The sequence below is a fragment of the Anomaloglossus baeobatrachus genome, chromosome 7 (assembly GCF_048569485.1).
Source record: "Anomaloglossus baeobatrachus isolate aAnoBae1 chromosome 7, aAnoBae1.hap1, whole genome shotgun sequence".
In the NCBI taxonomy this organism is placed as follows: domain Eukaryota; kingdom Metazoa; phylum Chordata; class Amphibia; order Anura; family Aromobatidae; genus Anomaloglossus; species Anomaloglossus baeobatrachus.
The window spans coordinates 277485542-277510043 of NC_134359.1; the positions used below are offsets into that span (position 1 = coordinate 277485542).

The 24502-nt window shown below is 54.3% G+C and overlaps 1 protein-coding gene across 1 annotated transcript in view; it reads right to left on the reverse strand.

The window, feature by feature from the left end:
- Positions 1 to 24502, reverse strand: part of XPO6 (exportin 6) — a 143799-nt gene that overhangs the window by 44214 nt on the left and 75083 nt on the right. Inside the window, 6 exon segments of the mRNA XM_075319780.1 lie at positions 5045 to 5200; positions 5284 to 5470; positions 5880 to 6026; positions 7465 to 7609; positions 7785 to 7877; positions 8137 to 8296. Of these exon segments, the coding sequence (XP_075175895.1) occupies positions 5045 to 5200; positions 5284 to 5470; positions 5880 to 6026; positions 7465 to 7609; positions 7785 to 7877; positions 8137 to 8296 (888 nt within the window).

The window sequence follows — 24502 nt, forward strand, 5'->3', positions numbered from 1 at the left end:
AATGCAAATGGCCAGGGAGACACTCCCTGAGTAGAGCACCAGATTAAGAAAATCTTCCACGTTCTGTGGTAGATCTTAGCAGACGTGGGCTTCCTAGCCTGTCTCATGGTGGCAACGACCCCTTGGGATAATCCTGAAGACGCTAGGATCCAGGACACAAAGGCCACACAGTCAGGTTCAGGGCCGCAGAATTCCGATGGAGAAAACGGCCCTTGAGACAGTAAGTCTGGTCGGTCTGGTAGTGACCCCGGTCGGCCGACCGTGAGATGCCACAGATCCGGGTACCACGATCTCCTCGGCCAGTCTGGTGCGACGAGTATGACGCGGCTGCAATCGGATCTGATTTTTGCGCAGTACTCTGGGCAAGAGTGCCAGAGGTGGAAACACATATGTGAGCCGGAACTGCGACCAATCTTGCACTAAGGCGTCTGCCGCCAGAGCTCTGTGATCGCGCGATCGTGCCATAAATGCCGGGACCTTGTTGGTGTGCCGAGACGCCATTAGGTCGACGTCCGGCACCCCCCAGCGGCAACAGATTTCCTGAAACACGTCCGGGTGAAGGGACCATTCCCCCGCGTCCATGCCCTGGTGACTGAGGAAGTCTGCTTCCCAGTTTTCTACGCCCGGGATGTGAACTGCGGATATGGTGGATGCTGTGTCCTCCACCCACATGAGGATTCGCCGGACTTCCTGGAAGGCTGCTGACTGCGTGTCCCTCCTTGGTGGTTGATGTATGCCACCGCTGTGGAGATGTCCGACTGGATTCGGATCTGCTCTCTTTCTAGCCACTTCTGGAAAGCTAATAGGGTAAGATACCCTGCCCCGATTTCCAGAACATCGATCTGAAGGGTGGACTCCTGCTGAGTCCACGTCCCCTGAGCCATGTGGCGGAGACAAACTGCTCCCCACCCTGACAGACTCGTATCTGTCGTGACCACTGCCCAGGATGGGGGCTATGACAATGAGGTGGGAATAAGCCACTATTGCAGAGAGTCCTCGGCCGTCAGGGAAAGGGAGACTTCCCGTCCAGGGAGGTTGACTGCCCATCCCATTGGCGGAGAATGTCCCATTGCCGTTGGCGCAGATGAAACTGCGCAAAGAGAACTGCCTCGATGGCTGCCACCATCTTCCTTAGGAAGTGCATGAGGCGCCTTAAGGGGTGCGACTGGCCTTGAAGGAGAGACTGCACCTCTGTCTGCAGTGAACGCTGCTGGTTCAGCGGAAGCTTCACTATGGCTGATAGAGTATGAAACTCCATGCCGAGATACGTTAGTGATTGAGTCGGAGACAGATTTGACCTTGCCAAATTGATGATCCACCCGAAAGTCTGGAGAGTCTCCAGCGTAACATTCAGGCTGCGTTGGCATGCCTCGAGGGAGGGTGCTTTGACGAGTAGGTCGTCCAAGTACGGGATCACCGGGTGTCCCTGAGAGTGCAAGACTGCTACCACTGCTGCCATGACCTTGGTGAACACCCGTGGGGCTGTCGCCAGACTGAATGGCAGAGCTACGAACTGAAGATGTTCGTCTCCTATCACAAAACGTAGAAAACGTTGGTGCTCCGTAGCAATTGGCACGTGGAGATAGGCATCTTTGATGTCTGTTGAGGCAAGGAAGTCTCCTCGAGACATTGAGGCAATGACGGATCGGAGGGATCCCATCCGGAACCGCCTGGCGTTCGCATGCTCGTTGAGCAGTTTCAGGACCAGAACAGGACGGAAGGAACCGTCCATTTTTGGAGCCACAAAGAGATTGGAGTACAAACCCTCGCCCTCGTTCCTGAGGGGGGACAGGGATCACCACTCCTTCTGCTCTTAGAGCGTCCACCGCCTGCAGCAGGGCATCTGCTCGGTGGAGAGGTGGGGCCGTTCTGAAGAATGGAGTCGGAGGACGAGAACAGAACACTGTCCTGTGCACGTGAGCACAATGTCCGTCACCCACCGGTCTGTGACCTGTGGCAGCTAAATGTCGCCAAAGGCGGGGGAGTCTGCCATCAACCGCGGATGCGGAGAGAGAGAGAGAGAGCTGAGAGTCCTGAGGAGACCGCCTTGGTAGCGGTTCCTCCGACTGCCTTCCTTGGGCGAGATTGAGCCCGGCCGGAATCTGAGCCCGTCTGAGGTTTTGTAGCCCTTTTGCACGAGGACAATTGGGACCTGCCGGAGCTTGGGAAGGACCGAAACCTCGACTGTACTTTTAGGACAGTATTAACAGGGTAAGTCGCAGTGCAGACATTGCGGGGTTACGGACGCCTCTGCGGTACAGATGTCCCTGCTCAAGGTCAGCTGCGCAAGAACAGCTGAAAAGGTTAGGTTGCCAATACGGCTGTGGATGCCGGAGCAACCGACACGCCGATAGCCTCCTAGACAGATTTCAACCAGAGTCCATCTGTCTGTGAATGGCATCTTTAAGTGAAGCCCCCATCTCCAGTGCAACTATGGCTCTATATGCAAGCCTGGAGATTGGAGAATCCACCTTTGGACCCTGGGTCCAGCGCTGACCACGTCAGGGGAAAAGGGATAACGTGTATCCTAAAAACGTTTGGAGAAGACGCTTATCTGGTAAGCGTGGTGTTCCTGGACTGCTTCTCTGAAGTCAGCGTGGCCAGAAAAATACTCAATATCTGCGTGAGATACTGAAAAGGAACTTCTCCTGTTCGTCTCCTATCTCCACTGGGGGAGCTGAGGGAGAAAGATCCAACCTTCCATTGATGGACGGTATAGGATCATTCCGTATGGCGTTACCACCCGGTGTATCCGGATTGAGAGCGATGTCAGTAACAAAGCCCTGAAGAGCTGCCTTTTGGTCAAGTAGATTGCCCATGGGTGCAAGTCTCTATATTATGACTACTCCGTCCCTGTCCATGGACAGGGTTGACAGGAGGTTTCTTTGGCCACAACTAGTAGAGCCCCGGCAGACGAAGTGCTAGAGACCCCGGCAGACGACGTGCTACAGGGGAGCATGCACACAATGGGACGGTGTCATGAACAGCATCCCATGTAGTAAAAACAGCACTGAAATCTGTGTTGCTTTTTTGCCGCTGCCGACTAGCCATCTAGAAGTATATAGCCAAGATTGGTGACCGTACATTGCAATGTATAGCATACAGGCATAAAGTACAAAAGACCACTGCAGCACAAGCAATACAAGCAGCATAGAAGCCTGTGCCCTGGCACCCCTGCTCTTCTGCTGCTGTATACTAGTCATCTAGGGGAATATAGCCCAGAAGAGTGACCCTACAGTGCAATGTATAGCATACAAGCACAAGTACAAATGAACACTGCAGCACATGCAATACAAGCAGCATAGAAGCCTGTGCCCTGGCACCCCAGCTCTTCTGCTGCTGTAGACTAGTCATCTCGGGGAATATGGCCCAGAAGAGTGACCATACAGTGCTATGTATAGCATACAAGCACAAGTACAAATGCACACTGCAGCCCATGCAATACAAGCAGCATAGAAAAAAACCTGTGCCCCAGCACCCTTGGTTTTCTGCTGCTGTAGTCTAGCCATTCCAGGAGAATATAGCTAAGACTAGCGACTGTACAGTGCAATGTATAGCATATAAGCATAAACACAAATGAACACCTCAGTCGTGCAATACAAGCAGCCTAGAAAGCCTGTGCCTTAGCACACCTGCTTTCCTGCTGCTGATGTGTCGCTCCCCAAGCGGGCATATAGCGACCTATGCAGTAAAAAACAACACATGTACACACTGCAGTTATATCGTGGTCAGCACTATGTGTGCCTCTTACCGCCCGCCTATAAGCGGGTGTATGATCGCCACCGTCCTGCCTTGGTGCCGAAAGTCCGAGCTCGGACTGCAGTAATGGCTGCCGGCTTCTTCCCCAGCTCGTGTGAGGAGGGGCGGGCCGTGGGCGTGCCCCCTTGCAGAGCGGGAATCCGGCGTCCGACAGTGTGCAGTGAGAGGGCTGGAGCATGTAAAAAGGCTCCAGCCCTCGGCGCTGCTGATTGCTCAGCGCCTGTCCCCTTCCCTGAGTGACAGGGAGGGGGCGGGAACGAAGCGGCACTAGGCCGCAGAAGCCGGGGACTGGATTTATAAGCGCCGCCGCCGTAAAAGCGCGGTCGGCGCCCAGTCCCCGGCGAACTACAAGTCCCAGCCGCGCCGCCGCTCCCGGAGCGTCCGGCGCGGTAGTTCCCAAAACACAAAGTCACTCAGCAAAGCTGCAGTGACTGTAACCCTTTACTGTCCCCGGCGCACTAGCACACCCAGCAAGTCTGGAGTGTGCTGTGCCTGTGTGTACGGGGACACAGAGTACCTGTAATGGTGCAGGGCCATGTCCCTGAACGGTACTCCAGCTCCGTATCCAGCAGGTTCAAATGGGTCTGTGGATGGAGCCCGGCGTCAGAGCTTTGAGGCCGGCAGGATCCCACTTCCTCAGAGCCCCTCAGGGGGATGTGGAAGGAAAGCAGCATGTGGGCTCCAGCCTCCGTACCAGCAATAGGTACCTCAACCTTACAACACCATCCACGGGTGAGAAGGGAGCATGCTGGGGGCCCTATATGGGCCCTCTTTTCTTCCATCCGAAATAGTCAGCAGCTACTGCTGACTAAAATCTGTGGAGCTATGCGTGGATGTCTGACCTCCTTCGCACAAAGCTTGAAAACTGGAGAACCCGTGATACCACGGGGGGGTATAGCCAGAAGGGGAGGGGCCTTGCACTTTTTAGTGTAGTGCTTTGTGTGGCCTCCGGAGGGCAGTAGCTATACCCCAATCGTCTGGGTCTCCCAATAGAGCGCTGAAGAAAAACTGAGGAGCCCGTGGGAGCACGGGGGGTGTATAGGCAGAAGGGGAGGGGCTTAACACTTTTAAGTGTAATACTTTGTGCGGCCTCCGGAGGCATAGCCTATACACCCAATTGTCTGGGTCTCCCAATGGAGCGACAAAGAAAGAGGGGATACAACCCCTTTAAACGAATCTCCTAAACCTTCAATGGATGCCACGTGACCACTGCAGCTGATCAGCATCTCTTGATTGGCTGCAGCCTTCAAAAATCCATCAGAAACCAAGCACAGGATCCACATACCCGACTGGTGAATGTATGCTGGGAAAAGAGCGAGGGAGAGCTGAGCCGACTCCTGCATAGACTGGTAGCAGATCTGCCGAGATTTGGTGCCCTCCCCGGAGATGTTCTCCACGATGTCCTTCAACACACCCAGGGTCTGACAGATGACACGTTTGGCTACGGAAGAAAATAAGAAAATAAAAATGGAGGTGATAGATCACAGAGGAATACAATCATAACTGAGGGGTTCGGCTACTCACTGGCCTCGAGCTGTCCCTTCCTCTGCGGAGGAGCCGTGCCCTTCAGATGGCGGTAGTCTCTGGTCAAGCTGTTGAGGAGGTTGGCATGATGGCTGGAGCGCTCTGCCCACTGCTGCTCGCCCTCCGGGACATTTGGCCACGGGAGAAGGAGGACGTTAGACAGAGCACGACATAGCAGCACCTGAGCCTGCAGGAGGGGGAAAGGATTATCAGACGTGTCCGAGGGAACACAACCACCATGACCAAGAAAAGATCACACTTGGTAATCTTGAAGGATCCTTATAAGATGCAGCCTGGGAAAAGATCCTGCACTCAGAGGCTCCGGGGTCTTAATCCCTAAATTACAGGAGGTCACCAATCACATGCCTCTGCACCCTATGGAAGACGGAGGGTCTTCCATCTCTGGTGGGCTTGTGTTACTCCTACTGAGCAGCAGATAAGAGGGTCACAGTCCATCAGATCTACTACCCTAGGAGCGCCACCCTCAGATGCTGCAGGTCAAGCTCGTAGCCAGCAACACTCGGACACTATGGCCACTGCATCACTGTAATGGCAAAGCCACGATGTGGACCGGTGCGTGAAAGGAGAGAACCCACCTCTTCCGGTAGTCTCTGCGCAGAACTGTCTGTCACGCGGCTGAACACCTTCTGGACGGCGGGAATGTTGATCAGGAAAACAGGCCGCACCGTTGTAGCCACAGAGACCAGCAGGTGACACGCAGAGAGCAGCAGCTTTTCTTGTACCTAGAAAGAATTGAGAGAGTCAGCAAGGGGGCAGGGGGCCTTAAGGGTCACCCCTAAAAGGAGTTATTAAGAGGGGTACACCTGGAACTACCCCCATAGTACTTACCTTATTTTTTGGATTATAAGACACACTTTTCCTCTCAAAAATTCAAGAGAAAAATGAGGGGCGCGTCTTAAAATCTGAATGTAGCTTACCAGGGGTGGTGGAGAGGGGTCAAGGGAAGCAGGGCAATGCTGTGCTGCAAGCGCTGCTCTGTGCGGCGGGCAGCGAGGCATGGGCCATTCTGAAGAGGTCGCTCTGTGCGGCGGGCAGCGAGGCAAGGGCCATTCTGAAGAGGTCGCTCTGTGCGGCGGGCAGCGAGGTAAGGGGCATTCTGAAGAGGTCGTTCTGTGCGGCGGGCAGCGAGGTAAGGGCCATTCTGAAGAGGTCGCTCTGTGCGGAGGGCAGTGAGGCATGGGCCATTCTGAAGATGTCGCCCTGTACGGCGACCAGCGAGGCATGGGCCATTCTGAAGATGTCGCCCTGTGCGGCGGGCTGCGAGGCATGGGCCATTCTGAAGATGTCGCCCTGTACGGCGACCAGCGAGGCATGGGCCATTCTGAAGATGTCGCTCTGTGCGGCGGGCTGCGAGGCATGGGCCATTCTGATTATGTCGCCCTGTACGGCGGGCAGCGAGGCATGGGCCATTCTGAAGATGTCGCTCTGTGCGGCGGGCTGCGAGGCATGGGCCATTCTGATTATGTCGCCCTGTACGGCGGGCAGCGAGGCATGGGCCATTCTGATGATGTCGCTATGTGCGGCGGGCAGTGAGGCATGGGCCATTCTGATGATGTCGCTCTGTGCGGCGGGCAGTGAGGCATGGGCCATTCTGATGATGTCGCTCTGTGCGGCGGGCAGCGAGGCACGGGCCATTCTGAAGAGGTCGCCCTGTACGGCGACCAGCGAGGCATGGGCCATTCTGAAGATGTCGCCCTGTGCGGCGGCCAGCGAGGCATGGGCAATTCTGAAGAAGTCGGTGATAGGCGCTTCAAATAATGGCACCCAGAGTCGGTACGTGCGCGGACGGAGCTCTTGACTCAAGCTCTCATCTGCGCATGCGCCAACTCCAGCCGCCATTTCTTTGAAGACCGCACCGCTGACCTCTTCAGAATAGCCAGTGTCTCATCGCCCACAGCGAGCACATAGCACAGAGCATCTGTGCTCCCCTCTGCACCGCCCACAGCATTGCCGTACCCCAGCACTGCCCCTGCCTCCTGTGACCCCCACAACACCGCCCCAACTTTACCAGATTATAAAACGGACTCAATTTTTTTTTTAAAAATCTCTAAATTTGGGGTGCGTCTTATAAACTGAAAAATATGGTAATCGGCAACTTAATAAAAAGGGACGCCATTATCCGGCAACAGGAACGTCCCTTTAATTCCGACTAGGACTCACCTTTGTGCTGATGAGTGAGGGTAGCGCCTCCATCGCGGAGGAGATGATGGACACGAACTGCTGGGGGTTCTGGTGCTGCACCTCGCTGTAGAATCGAGCCAGCCAGTGCGAATAGGCCTGTAACGCTGCCAGGGACTGGGCATGGCTGCCAAAAGATAGACACCGCAGAGGTTATGTACAGACCTATAGGCGGATATGTTATTTATACTCTTCCCTTGTACTCCTCAATAATACAGCGTGCCAAGCCGCCAACTCGCCAGCCGCCTGCCAAGTAGAAGCCTCAGACGGGAGACGCAACGGTGCCGGGATGAAATACTCACACGTCCACCAGGTCCGGCTTCAGCACCGAAGGCACCGCCGTCTCCATATTGTACGGTTTGATCTCGGAGCCGTATAACGTGACTTTCACCAACCTGCGGGAAGGGGATGGATGAGAACGTCAATGTCGTCTGCAGTCCTTACATTTTAGTTATTTTTTTTTAAAGGGGGTGTCCATTATTTTTTTTATTGGTTGATGCGCTATTCTTAGGAGAAGCCATCAATATCAGCTGATTGTGAAGGTTCCAGGTGTCGCACCCTCACCGGTCGGATATGCCGACCGATGCCACGGATGGTTCATCAATTTAAAGGTAATGGACAGCCCCTTTAAGGCGGGGTTATGTCAGGAATTACCTTTCCACAACCGTAAGGGCATCATTGAAGCGCGCCTCAAACACATCCCCGATGAAGTACTCGGCGAGCCTGCCGACAGCCTGGAGGAGGGAGCTGAGGTCCCGCAGGGAGCAGTGCAGCCGGCGACAGTCGTTCTCTGCCGTCACATTCAGACGCTGTTCTGTAAGAGAAGAAATATTATTAATAATAATTTTATTCATTTATATAGCGCTGTTAATTCCACAGCGCTTTACATACATTGGCAATACTGTCCCCATTGGGGCTCACAATCTAGAGTCCCTATCTGTATGTCTTTGGAGTGTGGGAGGAAACCGGAGTACACGGAGGAAGCCCATGCAAACACGGGGAGAACATACAAACTCCTTGCAGATGGTGTCCTTGGTGGGAATTGAACCCAGGACCCCAGCGCTGCAAGACTGCAGTGCTAACCACTGAGCCACCACAAGACTGCCGTGCTAACCACTGAGCCACCACAAGACTGCCGTGCTAACCACTGAGCCACCACAAGACTGCCGTGCTAACCACTGAGCCACCACAAGACTGCCGTGCTAACCACTGAGCCACCACAAGACTGCCGTGCTAACCACTGAGCCACCGTGCCGCCCAGAAATAACCATTATCTGCTACAACCTGTGGAAAGGCGAATACACCAGCCCCTTACCATATCAGACATTATTGGGGTGGGGTGGGGGGAATAATAACCTAATAATAAAGCAACAGTGAAAATACCTAGGGGGGGAGCAGTCCGGTCCGATGGGTGTCGCTGCTCTCGGTCCGGCGCCTCCTCTATTTTGTGCGATCGTCGTCCTCCTGCCTAGCTTCGTGTGGAGGACATGTCCCAAGTCATCCACAGAGAGGCCTCCATTGCGCTTCTGCGCACTCTGATCTGCCTGGTTGAGGGCAGCGCAAAGTAGTGTAGAGCACATGTGGATGAGTCTTCGACCTTTCCTCGCGCATGCGCATTACACTACTTTGCTTCCCTCAGTCGGGCAGATCACAGTGCGCAGGAGCGCAATGGAGGGCACGTGTGACGCCCTGGCAAAACCAGGTAGTCACACACAACAGGCCCCCGCATAACACCGCTCCCACACAGGGTTAAACCAGCCAACAAAACCCTAGTCACCCCCTCAGGGCAGGACAGACACACCAGTGGGCGGGACCAGGCAGAAGGGAAACACCCACCTAGGGGTCTGGAGAGCCCGGGGCGGGAAAACAGTAGAGAGTTGAGCTTTAACCCCTTCAGCCCCAAGCCTATTTTGACCCTAAAGACCAGGCCATTTTTTGCAATTTTGACCAGTGTCACTTTATGAGGTTATAACTCTGGAACGCTTCAGCGGATCCCGGTGATTCTGAGATTGTTTTCTCGTGTCATATTGGGCTTCATGTTAGTGGTAAATTTAGGCCGATATTTTTTGCGTTTCTTTATGAAAAAAACGGAAATTTCGCAAAAATTTTGTAATTTTCAAACTTTGAATTTTTATGCTCTAAAACCAACGAGACATATGACACAAAATAATTAATAAAATAACATTTCCCACATGTCTACTTTACATCAGAACAATTTGGGGGAAAAAAAAAAAAAAAAAAAAATTTAAAAAAGGAAGTTAGAGGGGTTCAAAGTTTATGAGCAATTTCTCATTTTTACAACAAAATTTACAAAGCCACATTTTTTAGGGACCACATCACATTTGAAGCGATTTTGAAAGGTCTACATGACACAAAACACCCAAAAGTGACACCATTCCAAAAACTGCACCCCTCAGGCTACTCAAAACCACATTCAAGAAGGTTATTAACCCTTCAGGTGCTTCACAGTAACTAAAGCAATGTGGAAGGAAAAAAAGAAGGGAATTTTGTTACTTACCGTAAATTCCTTTTCTTCTAGCTCCAATTGGGAGACCCAGACAATTGGGTGTATAGCTACTGCCTCCGGAGGCCACACAAAGTACTACACTTAAAAGTGTAAGGCCCCTCCCCTTCTGGCTATACACCCCCCCGTGGGATCACGGGCTCCTCAGTTTTAGTGCAAAAGCAAGAAGGAGGAAAGCCAATAACTGTTTTAAATACAAATTCAACCCGAGAAACAACCTCGGAGAACTGAACTGTTCAACATGAACAACATGTGCACCCGAAAAAAACAAACTTCCTAAGAAAAACAGGGCGGGTGCTGGGTCTCCCAATTGGAGCTAGAAGAAAAGGAATTTACGGTAAGGAAACAAAATTCCCTTCTTCTTTATCGCTCCTAATTGGGAGACCCAGACAATTGGGACGTCCAAAAGCAGTCCCTGGGTGGGTAAAAGAATACCTCGTGATAGGGCCGTCAAACAGCCCTTTCCTACAGGTGAGCCACCGCCGCCTGAAGGACTTGTCTACCTAGGCCGGCATCCGCCGAAGCGTAGGTATGCACCTGATAATGCTTGGTAAAAGTGTGCAGACTTGACCAGGTAGCCGCCTGGCACACCTGCTGAGCCGTAGCCTGGTGCCGTAATGCCCAGGACGCACCCACGGCTCTGGTAGAATGGGCCTTCAGCCCTGATGGAATCGGAAGCCCAGCAGAACGGTAGGTGTGAAGAATTGGTTCCTTGATCCAACGCGCAAGGGTGGATTTGGAAGCTTGCGACCCTTTACGCTGACCAGCGACAAGGACAAAGAGTGCATCCGAGCGGCGCAGATGCGCCGTGCGGGAAATGTAGATCCTGAGTGCTCTCACCAGATCCAATAAATGCAAACCTTTTTCAAATTGGTGAACTGGATGCGGACACAAAGACGGTAAAGTGATATCTTGATTGAGATGAAAGGAAGATACCACCTTGGGAAGAAATTCAGGAATTGGACGCAGAACTACCTTGTCCTGGTGAAACACCAGGAATGGAGATCTGCATGATAACGCCGCGAGCTCGGACACTCTCCGAAGAGACGTGACCGCCACTAGAAAGGCTACTTTCTGTGAAAGACGAGAAAGGGAAACCTCCTTCATAGGCTCGAAAGGCGGCTTCTGGAGAGCAATTAGAACCTTGTTCAGGTCCCAGGGCTCCAACGGCCGCTTGTAAGGGGGGACGATATGACAAACCCCTTGCAGGAACGTGCGTACCTGAGGAAGTCGCGCCAGGCGTTTCTGAAAAAAATACGGATAGCGCGGAGACTTGACCCTTAAGGGAGCCAAGCGACAAACCTTTTTCCAACCCAGACTGCAGGAAGGAAAGAAAAGTAGGCAATGCAAAAGGCCAGGGAGAAACTCCCTGAGCAGAGCACCAAGATAGGAATATCCTCCACATCCTGTGGTAGATCTTGGCGGAGGATGGCTTCCTAGCCTGTCTCATGGTGGCAACCACTTCATGAGATAAACCTGAGGCCGCTAGGATCCAGGACTCAATGGCCACACAGTCAGGTTCAGGGCCGCAGAATTCAGATGGAAAAACGGCCCTTGAGACAGCAAGTCTGGACGGTCTGGTAGTGCCCACGGATGGCCTACCGTGAGGTGCCACAGATCCGGGTACCACGACCTCCTTGGCCAGTCTGGAGCGACGAGAATGGCGCGGCGGCAGTCGGACCTGATTTTGCGGAGCACTCTGGGCAACAATGCCAGAGGTGGGAACACATACGGTAGCCGGAACTGCGACCAATCTTGAACTAAGGCGTCTGCCGCCAGAGCTCGGTGATCGTGAGACCGTGCCATGAAAACCGGGACCTTGTTGTTGTGCCGTGACGCCATCAGGTCGACGTCCGGCATCCCCCAGCGGCGACAGATCTCCTGAAACACGTCCGGGTGAAGAGACCATTCCCCTGCGTCCATGCCCTGGCGACTGAGAAAGTCTGCTTCCCAGTTTTCTACGCCTGGGATGTGAACTGCGGATATGGTGGATGCCGTGTCTTCCACCCACGTCAGAATCCGCCGGACTTCCTGGAAGGCTTGCCGACTGCGTGTTCCCCCTTGGTGGTTGATGTATGCCACCGCTGTGGAGTTGTCCAACTGAATTCGGATCTGCTTGCCTTCCAGCCACTGTTGGAAGGCTTGTAGGGCAAGATAGACTGCTCTGATCTCCAGAACATTGATTTGAAGGGTGGACTCTTTCCGAGTCCTCGTACCTTGAGCCCTGTGGTGGAGAAACACTGCTCCCCACCCTGATAGACTCGCATCTGTCGTGACCACCGCCCAGGATGGGGGTAGGAACGACTTTCCCTTTGACAATGAGGTGGGAAGAAGCCACCACCGGAGAGATTCCTTGGCTGCCTGAGAGAGGGAGACCTCCCTGTCGAGGGACGTCGACTTCCCGTCCCATTGGCGGAGAATGTCCCATTGTAGTGGACGCAGATGAAACTGCGCAAAAGGAACTGCTTCCTTTGCTGCTACCATCTTCCCTAGGAAGTGCATGAGGCGCCTCAAGGGGTGCGACTGGCCCTGAAGGAGAGATTGCACCCCTATCTGTAGCGAGCACTGTTTGTCCAGTGGAAGTTTCACTATCGCTGAGAGAGTATGAAACTCCATGCCAAGATATGTTAGTGATTGGGTCGGGGTTAGATTTGACTTTGAAAAGTTGATAATCCACCCGAAACTCTGGAGAGTCTTCAGTGCCACGTTCAGGCTGTGTTGGCATGCCTCTTGAGAGGGTGCCTTGATAAGTAGATCGTCCAAATACGGGATCACGGAGTGACCTTGCGAGTGCAGGACTGCTACTACTGGTGCCATGACCTTGGTGAAGACCCGAGGGGCTGTCGCCAGCCCGAAAGGTAGAGCTACGAACTGCAGGTGTTCGCTTCCTATAACGAAGCGTAGAAAACGCTGATGCTCTGGCGCAATTGGCACGTGGAGATAAGCATCCTTGAGGTCTATTGATGCTAGGAAATCTCCTTGAGACATTGAGGCGATAACGGAGCGGAGAGATTCCATCCGGAACATCCTGGTTTTTACGTGTTTGTTGAGCAGCTTTAGATCCAGGACGGGACGGAACGACCCGTCTTTCTTTGGCACCACAAACAAATTGGAGTAAAAACCGTGACCTTGTTCCTGAAGAGGAACAGAAGTCACCACTCCTTCCGCCTTTAGAGCGGACACCGCTTGTAGCAGAGCATCGGCTCGATCGGGCGGTGGAGAAGTTCTGAAGAAGCGAGTTGGAGGACGAGAGCTGAACTCTATCCTGTACCCGTGAGACAGAATATCTCTCACCCAACGGTCTTTGACCTGTGACAGCCAAATGTCGCCAAAGCGGGAGAGCCTGCCACCGACCAAGGATGCGGATAGAGGAGGCTGAGAGTCATGAGGAAGCCGTCTTGGTAACGGTTCTTCCGGCTGGCTTTTTTGGGCGTGATTGAGTCCGCCAAGAATCTGAGCCCCTCTGATCCTTTTGAGTCCTTTTGGACGAGTAGAATTGGGACCTGCCTGAGCCTCGAAAGGACCGAAAACCAGACTGTCCCCTCCTCTGTTGGGGTTTGTTTTGTCTGGGCTGAGGTAAGGATGAATCCTTATGTCACAAACCACCGGGGGGGTCACTCAGAAATCCCCCGCGCTGGCTACCAGTACGTCACAATCGGGGGGTAACAAGTGGGGGTCACCCCTCCTTTATACCTCCCGACCGACAGACAGAGCACGTGACGCGCTTTCTAGCGCCCCTCTTATAGTCAGGCCAATTATGGAATTGCCCGACAATAAGCAAGGAGGCCGCTATACTACTTATGCCGATTATTGAAGGGTCCCCGGTGAGAGTAGGGTATATATTCCCCCGACCTCCGCGGGCGGAATATATAAAACCTCCCCGAATCTCACTGGCCTCCCCACAATAATCCTTGGCACAACTCGCTGCCACCAACCGCTTCACGGTAACTATTAGCCGAACACACAGACGTGGGATTCAAGATTGAGATAACAGAACAGCCCAAGATTAATTATATAATTTAATCAGCCTAAAGCACACTAGAAACTACAATATATACAATAGGGAATCTACAGAATATACATAGGTCAGAGTACAGTTACAGATAAAGCATGGTTTACAAACAGGCATACACAGTTCCAGCAGTTACCTTGTGCGTCTGGCCACAGGGGGGCGCTGTAGACCAGGTTTCCAGGATCTTTCCCACAGATGTTTCCTACACGTGACCCCCGGCGAAAGAACACTGGAAAATGGCCGAAGTAGGGTTATCAACCTGGGCAAATCCAGGTCCCCTCCTACCTTAGTGACCTCAGAGGGAGCACTGCTCCACCCCTGGCTGGAGTTATGGACAATATCCACAACATGGAATATGGGCCATAACTTTGCCTGGGAGCGTCGTAGGCGGACGCCAACGCTCTCATTGTGACAGTTATGAATTTAGCTACAGAACGAGAGGACTCATGACTTGTCTACTAGTTCCCCATTGGCTGATATCACGCCTGGGGTACTTCCCAATGTCCTACTCCCATAAAAAAGGTGTGCCAGCATCGTCCGCATGCAGAGACACCATTTTTATGGTTGCCATATTTATCGGAAATATGGCTTGCGAGATTTGAACCATATTTTACTGGAGTCGTTCTGTCTGGATACTTCCAAGCTTGCTAATTAGATAGCAGCCCCTACCACAGGGTCACGGCAGGGAGTCATCCTGTGTCCATTGTTCCCACATCATCTAATCTCCATATCACAGGACATGGCCATGGGATGTGTTGCTAGGATGTGACACCTTCCAAGATGTTGGACATTGAGAACAAGAAGGGAGGGGGCACGGCCATGGAGTGATGAGAGCGATTATGACTGGAAATCATAATTCCTCTTCATATCCCAGGATTTGCCTCACACCTCCCCCCTTTTGAGGGCGCTAGGGGGCAGCACACTCCGGTGTTCCCCCGTGCGCCCGTCCGCGACCTCTCCTTGTCGGGACAGCCCGTCTGCGTTACCGTGGTCCCGGCCCCTTTTGTGGCGAATGGTGAAGTTGTATTGCTGGAGCGCAAGGCTCCATCGCAACAATCGCCCATTCGTCCCAGAGACGGTGTGCAACCAGCTGAGGGGATTGTGGTCCGTCTCCACGATGAAGTGGCGCCCGTATAGATAGGGTTGCAGACGCTGCAGGGCCCACACTATGGCCAGGCACTCCTTTTCCATCGTGGAATAGGCCACTTCCCTTGGTAACAGCTTCCTGCTCAGGTACAAGACTGGGTGCTCTTGGCTCGCAGAGTCCACCTGGCTGAGCACCGCACCGAGGCCGAAGTCACTGGCGTCGGTCTGTACTACAAACGGCCGCGTGAAGTCGGCTGCCTGTAGCACGGGCGGGCTGGACAGGGCGTCCTTTAGGGCCCGGAAGGCTGTCTCGCAGTCCATTGTCCAATCGACTGCAGAGGGCAGCTTCTTCTTGGTGAGGTCCGTCAAGGGCTTTGCCAGGCTACTATAGCATGGAACAAACCTCCTATAGTACCCAGCGGTCCCCAAGAAGGACATCACCTGCTTCTTGGTCCTGGGGGTGGGCCAGGACGCGATGGCCTCCACTTTCTCAGGCTCGGGCTTCAGTGTTCTCCCGCCTACCCGGTGACCGAGGTACTGGACCTCGCTCATGGCCAGCTGACACTTTCCCGGCTTGATGGTCAAACCTGCCTGGTGGATCCGCCTGAGCACCTGTGCTAGATGCTCTAGGTGGTCCTCCCAGGTGGGACTGAAGACGGCAATGTCATCCAGGTACGCGGCCGCGTACCCTTCAAGTCCCTTGAGCAGGGTGTTGACCATCCGCTGGAAAGTGGCAGGGGCATTCCTCATCCCAAATGGCATCACCGTGGACTCGTACAGTCCAAATGGGGTAATAAAGGCAGAGCGTTCCCTGGCCTTGCGAGTCAGGGGGATCTGCCAATATCCCCGGCTCAGGTCCATGATGGTCAGGTACTGAGCCCCGGCCAACTGATCGAGCAGGTCATCGATGCGTGGCATTGGGTACGCATCGGCGACCGTGACAGCATTGAGCCCCCTGTAGTCCACGCAGAACCGAGTGGTTCGGTCCTTCTTAGGGACGAGGACTACAGGCGAGGCCCAAGCGCTGTTGGATGCCTGGATCACCCCCAGCTTCAGCATCTCGTCAATCTCCTGGCGCATGTGTTGCTGCACCTCCAGGGAGACCCGATATGCTGAACGCCGGATCGGGGGATGATCCCCAGTGTCCACGTGATGGACAGCCAAGTCAGTCCTTCCGGGCTGGTTGGTAAACAACCCCCGGAAGGGGTGTAGGGTGGCCCACAGCTGGGACCGTTGGTCCTCCAAGAGCTGGTGGCCAACCTCCACATCCTCAATGGATCCGCCTGCCCTAACCTGGGCTAGCATATCCAAGAGGGTTTCCGCTTCTCCCTCCTCGGGCAGGTTGCACACGAGGAGCGCACATGCCTCCCGCTCATGATGTGCCTTCATCATGTTCACATGGAAGGGCTTCCGCCTTCCACGGGCAGGGTCCAGGGTGACCAGGTACGTCACAGGGTTGAGCTGCTGGTACACGAGGTATGGGCCTTCCCAGGCTGCCTGAAGCTTGTCCTGTGGTACGGGGACCAGTACCCACACCTTTTGACCCACTTGGTAGGTCCTCTCACAAGCGTTCTGGTCGTACCAACGCTTCTGATCGGCCTGGGCTTGAGCCATATTGTCGTGTACCAGTTGCGTCAAGGCCTGCATTTTGTCCCGGAAGCGCATAACATACTCGATAACCGACACTCCAGGGGTGGCCAAATCCCCTTCCCAAGCCTCTTTCACCAGAGCCAGGGGGCCCCGCACACGTCGCCCGTACAGGAGCTCAAACGGTGAGAATCCTGTTGAGGCCTGTGGAACCTCCCGGTAAGCAAATAACAGGTGTGGGAGATACCGCTCCCAGTCACGCCCATGGGAGTCGACCAACATCTTAAGCATCTGCTTTAAGGTGCCATTAAACCGCTCGCACAGGCCATTAGTCTGTGGATGGTACGGGCTGGCCACCAGATGTCGCACCTGGACTTGCTTACAGAGGGCCTCCATCAGCTGGGACATGAATTGGGTCCCCCGGTCAGTGAGCATTTCCTGGGGAAAACCCACTCGGGAGAAAATCTCCAGCAATGCGGTGGCCACCTTGTCAGCCCGAATGGACGACAAGGCCACTGCTTCTGGGTACCGGGTGGCATAGTCCACTACCGTTAGTATGAAGCGTTTCCCGGGGCTGCTGGGGATGGCCAGCGGGCCGACCAGATCCACAGCCACCCTCCTGAAAGGCTCATCGATGATGGGCAGAGATACCAGTGGGGCTTTGGGGTGTGGCCCCGCCTTCCCCACTCTCTGACAGGTTTCACACGAACGGCAGTAGGCAGCCACATCGGCCCCCATTTTTGGCCAGTAGAAATGCTGGTTTAACCTGGCCTTGGTCTTAGCGATCCCTAGGTGTCCGGCCATCGGAATCTCATGTGCGATCCGCAACAACTCCGTCCGGAACGGATAGGGTACCACCAACTGTCGGTCCCTGGGCCACGCCTCCGGTGAACCCTGCTGGACCGTGACCCGGTACAGCCGTCCTTGGTCCCAGACCACTCGCTCCGGGTCTGAGTCCGAGGGAGGCTGTGTCGCCTGCTCCTTTAGAGCTTTCAGGCTGTCGTCAGCTTCTAACGCTGCCTGAAACCCCTGACTAGATGTGGCCAGAATCGACGAGACTGTCACATCTTCGGTCAGTACCCCGGGACCTGTGTCCTGGCCTCCACCTGACTCGGCTGCCACTTGGTCAGAAGGGGAAGAGCTATCGGACCTCCGGGAGGCCCCTTGGCTTCCAGCACTCCCACTGCGGGTGACAGCGGCCACAGCTGCTGCGACCGTGGGTCGTGCCTGCTCCTCCTCCGTTCCTGACCAAGTCGCCGGTTCAGGCAGACCTACCTGGCTTCCTGACACCCCGGTTGTGGGGGAACCCTGCACCGAGATCTTACCTGGGAGCACTTCCGCTCCGGGACCGGCCCCAATCTCACCTGCCTGTTCCCCCCCTGCAGCAACAGAACCCCGCTGTGAAATCTCTGGGGACCCCACATTTGCTGTGGTAGCCCCCACCCCACACACTGGTCCTCCCCCTGCAGCACCCTGCTCTCTGCTTATCCCTGCAGAGGGCAACAGATCCCAGCTCACTGGCTGATCACTTGTAGAGGCATTGTCACACCTTTCTCTGACCCCCTCCCCTGTCACAGCTGCAGCTGAGTGTGTGTCTATGGTGTCTATGCAAGCAGAAATATCAGAGTTCACTCCCCCCTCCCTTACATCATTCATAGAGAACACATTAACATTGTCAGGAGTCATGTCAGTACTGGCTGAAGGTTCAGCCTTTGGGGGGGGCCCAAACTGGGAGGTTATCTGCCCCAAATCTGTCCCAAGTAGCACGTTTGCGGGGATCCGATCAGTTACCCCCACCTCCCTCACCCCTCGCCCTAGTCCACATAAATGCCAGCAACAGGCAGCGCCGGGTCAATGCCTCCAATCCCGGAGACAGCGAGGGTTTTTCCAGGGATCAAGTCTTGGGGGGACACCATCTCAGGCCGCACCAGAGTCACCTCCGAGGCGCTGTCTCGCAGTCCTATGGTCACAGACCGGCCGACGGTGACAGGTTGGAAGCTGTCCAGGGACCTACCACCACCCCCACCCACACAATACACCTTGGGCGGCCCTTGGGACGGGGACGGAGCCGGGGCCTTGGGACGCTGAGGGCACATGGCCTTGAAGTGTCCAGGTAGGTTGCACTGGTGGCACCGTCTTGGCTCTGCCACGGGCCTGGAGAGGGGAGTTGAGGGGGACACCCCCTGCAGTCTAGGGGCAGGTGGGGCAGTCGTAGAATTCATCTTACCCCCTCTCCAGGTGCTGCTGGTGGCTGCTCTCCTGGCCTCAGGAGCCCGATTGTTGGTGTAGTCATCGGCCAGGGCAGCTGTAGCCGTGGACCCCTTTGGCTTCTGGTCTCGGATGAACTGGCGGAGATCCTCAGGGCAGTTCCACAAGAGTTGCTCCGTGATGAACAAGTCCAGGATCTCCGGTCCGGTGGAAAGCTGCAGGCCTTGGGTCCAGTGGTCGGCAGCTCGGGCAAGTGCCCGCCGGTGGTCAGCCCAGGAGTCCTTTGGTCCCTTTTGCAGGGTCCGGAACTTCTTGCGGTAGGACTCCGGAGTGAGGTTGTACTGTTGGATTAGGGCCCGCTTGATTGTGTCGTAGCCCTGATCTGCCTCAGTAGGCAAGTCCCCAAGGATTTCCAGGGCCTTACCCCTTAAACGGGGGGTCAGGTATTTGGCCCACTGGTCCTTGTCCAGATGGTGCTGCAGGCAAGTCCGTTCAAAAGCAGTCAGGAAAGAGTCCAAGTCTCCATCCTTCTCCAGCACGGGAAAGTCCTCAACACGGACCTTTGGAAGTTTGGTGTCTTGAAGGTCACGGGTGGCTGATGAGGGCCGGAGCTGAGCTAGCTGCAGCTGGTGGTCACGGTCTGCCTGTTGCTGTCGCTCTTCACGCGCTGCCTGCCGCTCCGCAGCCTCAGCCTCACGCGCTGCTTGCCGCTCCGCAGCCTCAGCATCACGCGCTGCCTGTCGCTCACGCTCGGCCATGAGTATCTCGTAGGTATCCCGGTCTCCAGCCATAAGCCTGGCCAAGGCAGCTTGAAGGAGGGCCTCTGCACCTCTCAGGCCGGAGGGATTGGCAAGTGGTGATCTGCGGCACGCTGCAGAGCCAGGTGATTCACTGTCCATTTCAGAGCGGAGGACTGGCATCTGGCTCGTTGAGGACCCTTGGGCGAGCTCCTCCTCATCTTGTCCAGCAGTGCCAGGTTGTGCAATGTCCTCTGCAGAGCTGTTCTCTGGCGTCGGGCTCTTGGAGGGCTCGTGGACAACCTCCTCATCGTCTCTGGCCTGAGCATCGGCCATTCCTTTGGCTTTGCTCCTGGTGCTCTCAGCCATTGTTGCAGACTTTGGTCACTGACACAGAACTGACACCTGATGCCTCCACACACCTTACAGTATCTGCACTCTGACACTCTAGTGTTGAGCTGGTCTGAAGACCCCAGCAGCCACAGCTGCTGCAGGCAGTCTTTAGTGTCTAGGAGTATGGGTCTCACACTCACACACACTATTATCTCGATCCCACCGCTATGCCACCAATATGTCACAAACCACCGGGGGGGTCACTCAGAAATCCCCCGCGCTGGCTACCAGTACGTCACAATCGGGGGGTAACAAGTGGGGGTCACCCCTCCTTTATACCTCCCGACCGACAGACAGAGCACGTGACGCGCTCTCTAGCGCCCCTCTTATAGTCAGGCCAATTATGGAATTGCCCGACAATAAGCAAGGAGGCCGCTATACTACTTATGCCGATTATTGAAGGGTCCCCGGTGAGAGTAGGGTATATATTCCCCCGACCTCCGCGGGCGGAATATATAAAACCTCCCCGAATCTCACTGGCCTCCCCACAATAATCCTTGGCACAACTCGCTGCCACCAACCGCTTCACGGTAACTATTAGCCGAATACACAGACGTGGGATTCAAGATCGAGATAACAGAACAGCCCAAGATTAATTATATAATTTAATCAGCCTAAAGCACACTAGAAACTACAATATATACAATAGGGAATCTACAGAATATACATAGGTCAGAGTACAGTTACAGATAAAGCATGGTTTACAAACAGGCATACACAGTTCCAGCAGTTACCTTGTGCGTCTGGCCACAGGGGGGCGCTGTAGACCAGGTTTCCAGGATCTTTCCCACAGATGTTTCCTACACGTGACCCCCGGCGAAAGAACACTGGAAAATGGCCGAAGTAGGGTTATCAACCTGGGCAAATCCAGGTCCCCTCCTACCTTAGTGACCTCAGAGGGAGCACTGCTCCACCCCTGGCTGGAGTTATGGACAATATCCACAACATGGAATATGGGCCATAACTTTGCCTGGGAGCGTCGTAGGCGGACGCCAACGCTCTCATTGTGACAGTTATGAATTTAGCTACAGAACGAGAGGACTCATGACTTGTCTACTAGTTCCCCATTGGCTGATATCACGCCTGGGGTACTTCCCAATGTCCTACTCCCATAAAAAAGGTGTGCCAGCATCGTCCGCATGCAGAGACACCATTTTTATGGTTGCCATATTTATCAGAAATATGGCTTGCGAGATATGAACCATATTTTACTGGAGTCGTTCTGTCTGGATACTTCCAAGCTTGCTAATTAGATAGCAGCCCCTACCACAGGGTCACGGCAGGGAGTCATCCTGTGTCCATTGTTCCCACATCATCTAATCTCCATATCACAGGAGATGGCCATGGGATGTGTTGCTAGGATGTGACACCTTCCAAGATGTTGGACATTGAGAACAAGAAGGGAGGGGGCACGGCCATGGAGTGATGAGAGCGATTATGACTGGAAGAAGGGAATTTTGTTACTTACCGTAAATTCCTTTTCTTCTAGCTCCTATTGGGAGACCCAGACGATTGGGTGTATAGCACTGCCTCCGGAGGCCACACAAAGCATTACACTAAAAAGTGTAAGGCCCCTCCCCTTCTGGCTATACACCCCCCGTGGGATCACGGGCTGCTCAGTTTTAGTGCTAAAGCAAGAAGGAGGAAAGCCAATAACTGGTTTAAACAAATTCACTCCGAAGTAACATCGGAGAACTGAAAACCGTTCAACATGAACAACATGTGTACCCGAACAAAACCAACAATCCCGAAGGACAACAGGGCGGGTGCTGGGTCTCCCAATAGGAGCTAGAAGAAAAGGAATTTACGGTAAGTAACAAAATTCCCTTCTTCGTCGGCGCTCCATTGGGAGACCCAGACGATTGGGACGTCCAAAAGCAGTCCCTGGGTGGGTAAAGAAATACCTCATGTTAGAGCTGCAAAGACAGCCTTCCCCTACGGGGAGGTAACTGCCGCCTGCAGGACTCTTCTACCTAGGCTGGCGTCCGCCGAAGCATAGGTATGCACCTGATAATGTTTGGTGAAAGTGTGCAGACTCGACCAGGTAGCTGCCTGGCACACCTGTTGAGCCGTAGCCTGGTGTCGTAATGCCCAGGACGCACCCACGGCTCTGGTAGAGTGGGCCTTCAGCCCTGATGGAACCGGAAGCCCAGCAGAACGGTAGGCTTCAAGAATTGGTTCTTTGATCCATCGAGCCAGGGTGGCTTTGGAAGCCTGCGACCCTTTGCGCTTACCAGCGACAAGGACAAAGAGTGCATCCGAGCGGCGCAGGGGCGCCGTGCGGGAAATGTAGATTCTGAGTGCTCTCACCAGATCTAACAAATGTAAATCCTTTTCATACCGAAGAACTGGATGAGGACAAAAGGAAGGCAAGGAGATATCCTGATTAAGATGAAAAGAGGATACCACCTTAGGGAGAAACTCCTGAATGGGGCGCAACACTACCTTGTCCTGGTGGAACACCAGGAAGGGAGCCTTGGATGACAGCGCTGCTAGCTCAGACACTCTCCGAAGAGACGTGACCGCCACTAGAAAGGCCACTTTCTGTGAGAGACGAGAAAGTGAAACATCTCTCAGAGGCTCGAAGGGCGGCTTCTGGAGAGCAACTAGTACCCTGTTTAGATCCCATGGATCTAACGGCCGCCTGTACGGAGGGACGATATGACAAACCCCCTGCAGGAACGTGCGCACCTGAGAAAGTCGTGCTAGACGCTTCTGAAAAAACACGGATAGTGCCGAGACTTGCCCTTTAAGGGAGCCGAGCGACAAGCCCTTTTCCAACCCAGATTGCAGGAAGGAAAGAAAAGTAGGTAACGCGAATGGCCAGGGGGATACTCCTTGTGCAGAGCACCAGGATAAGAAAATCCTCCACGTTCTGTGGTAGATCTTAGCAGAAGTGGACTTCCTAGCCTGTCTCATGGTGGCAACGACTCCTTGGGATAATCCTGAAGACGCTAGGATCCAGGACTCAATGGCCACACAGTCAGGTTCAGGGCCGCAGAATTCCGATGGAAAAACGGCCCTTGGGACAGTAAGTCTGGTCGGTCTGGTAGTGTCCACGGTTGGCCGACCGTGAGATGCCACAGATCCGGGTACCACGACCTCCTCGGCCAGTCTGGGGCGACGAGTATGACGCGGCTGCAATCGGATCTGATCTTGCGTAGCACTCTGGGCAAGAGTGCCAGAGGTGGGAACACATAAGGGAGCCGAAACTGCGACCAATCTTGCACTAAGGCGTCTGCCGCCAGAGCTCTTTGATCGCGAGACCGCGCCATGAACGTCGGGACCTTGTTGTTGTGCCGCGACGCCATTAGGTCGACGTCCGGCACCCCCCAGCGGCGACAGATTTCCTGAAACACGTCCGGGTGAAGGGACCATTCCCCTGCGTCCATACCCTGGCGACTGAGGAAGTCTGCTTCCCAGTTTTCTACGCCCGGGATGTGAACCGCTGATATGGTGGATGCTCTGTCCTCCACCCACAACAGAATCCGCCGGACTTCCTGGAAGGCTTGCCGACTGCGTGTCCCTCCTTGGTGGTTGATGTATGCCACCGCTGTGGAGTTGTCCGACTGAATTCGGATCTGCTTTCCTTCCTGCCACTGCTGGAAGGCTAGTAGGGCAAGATACACTGCCCTGATTTCCAGAACATTGATCTGAAGGGTGGACTCCTGCTGAGTCCATGTCCCTTGAGCCCTGTGGTGGAGAAAAACTGCTCCCCACCCTGACAGACTCGCGTCTGTCGTGACCACTGCCCAGGATGGGGGTAGGAATGATCTTCCCTGTGATAATGAGGTGGGAAGAAGCCACCATTGCAGAGAGTCCTTGGCCGTCTGGGAAAGGGAGACTTTCCTGTCCAGGGAAGTTGACTTCCCGTCCCATTGGCGGAGAATGTCCCATTGAAGTGGGCGCAGATGAAACTGTGCAAACGGGACTGCCTCCATTGCTGCCACCATCTTCCCTAGGAAGTGCATGAGGCGCCTTAAGGAGTGCGACTGACCATGAAGGAGAGACTGTACCCCTGTCTGTAGTGACCGCTGCTTGTCCAGCGGAAGCTTCACTATCGCTGAGAGAGTATGAAACTCCATGCCAAGATACGTTAGTGATTGAGTCGGTGACAGATTTGACTTTGAAAAGTTGATGATCCACCCGAAAGTCTGGAGAGTCTCCAGCGCAACATTCAGGCTGTGTTGGCATGCCTCTTGAGAGGGTGCTTTGACAAGTAGATCGTCCAAGTAAGGGATCACCGAGTGTCCCTGGGAGTGCAAGACTGCTACCACTGCCGCCATGACCTTGGTGAAAACCCGTGGGGCTGTCGCCAGACCAAATGGCAGAGCTACGAACTGGAGATGTTCGTCTCTTATCACAAAACGTAGAAAACGTTGGTGCTCTGTAGCAATCGGCACGTGGAGATAAGCATCTTTGATGTCTATTGATGCAAGGAAATCTCCTTGAGACATTGAGGCAATGACGGAG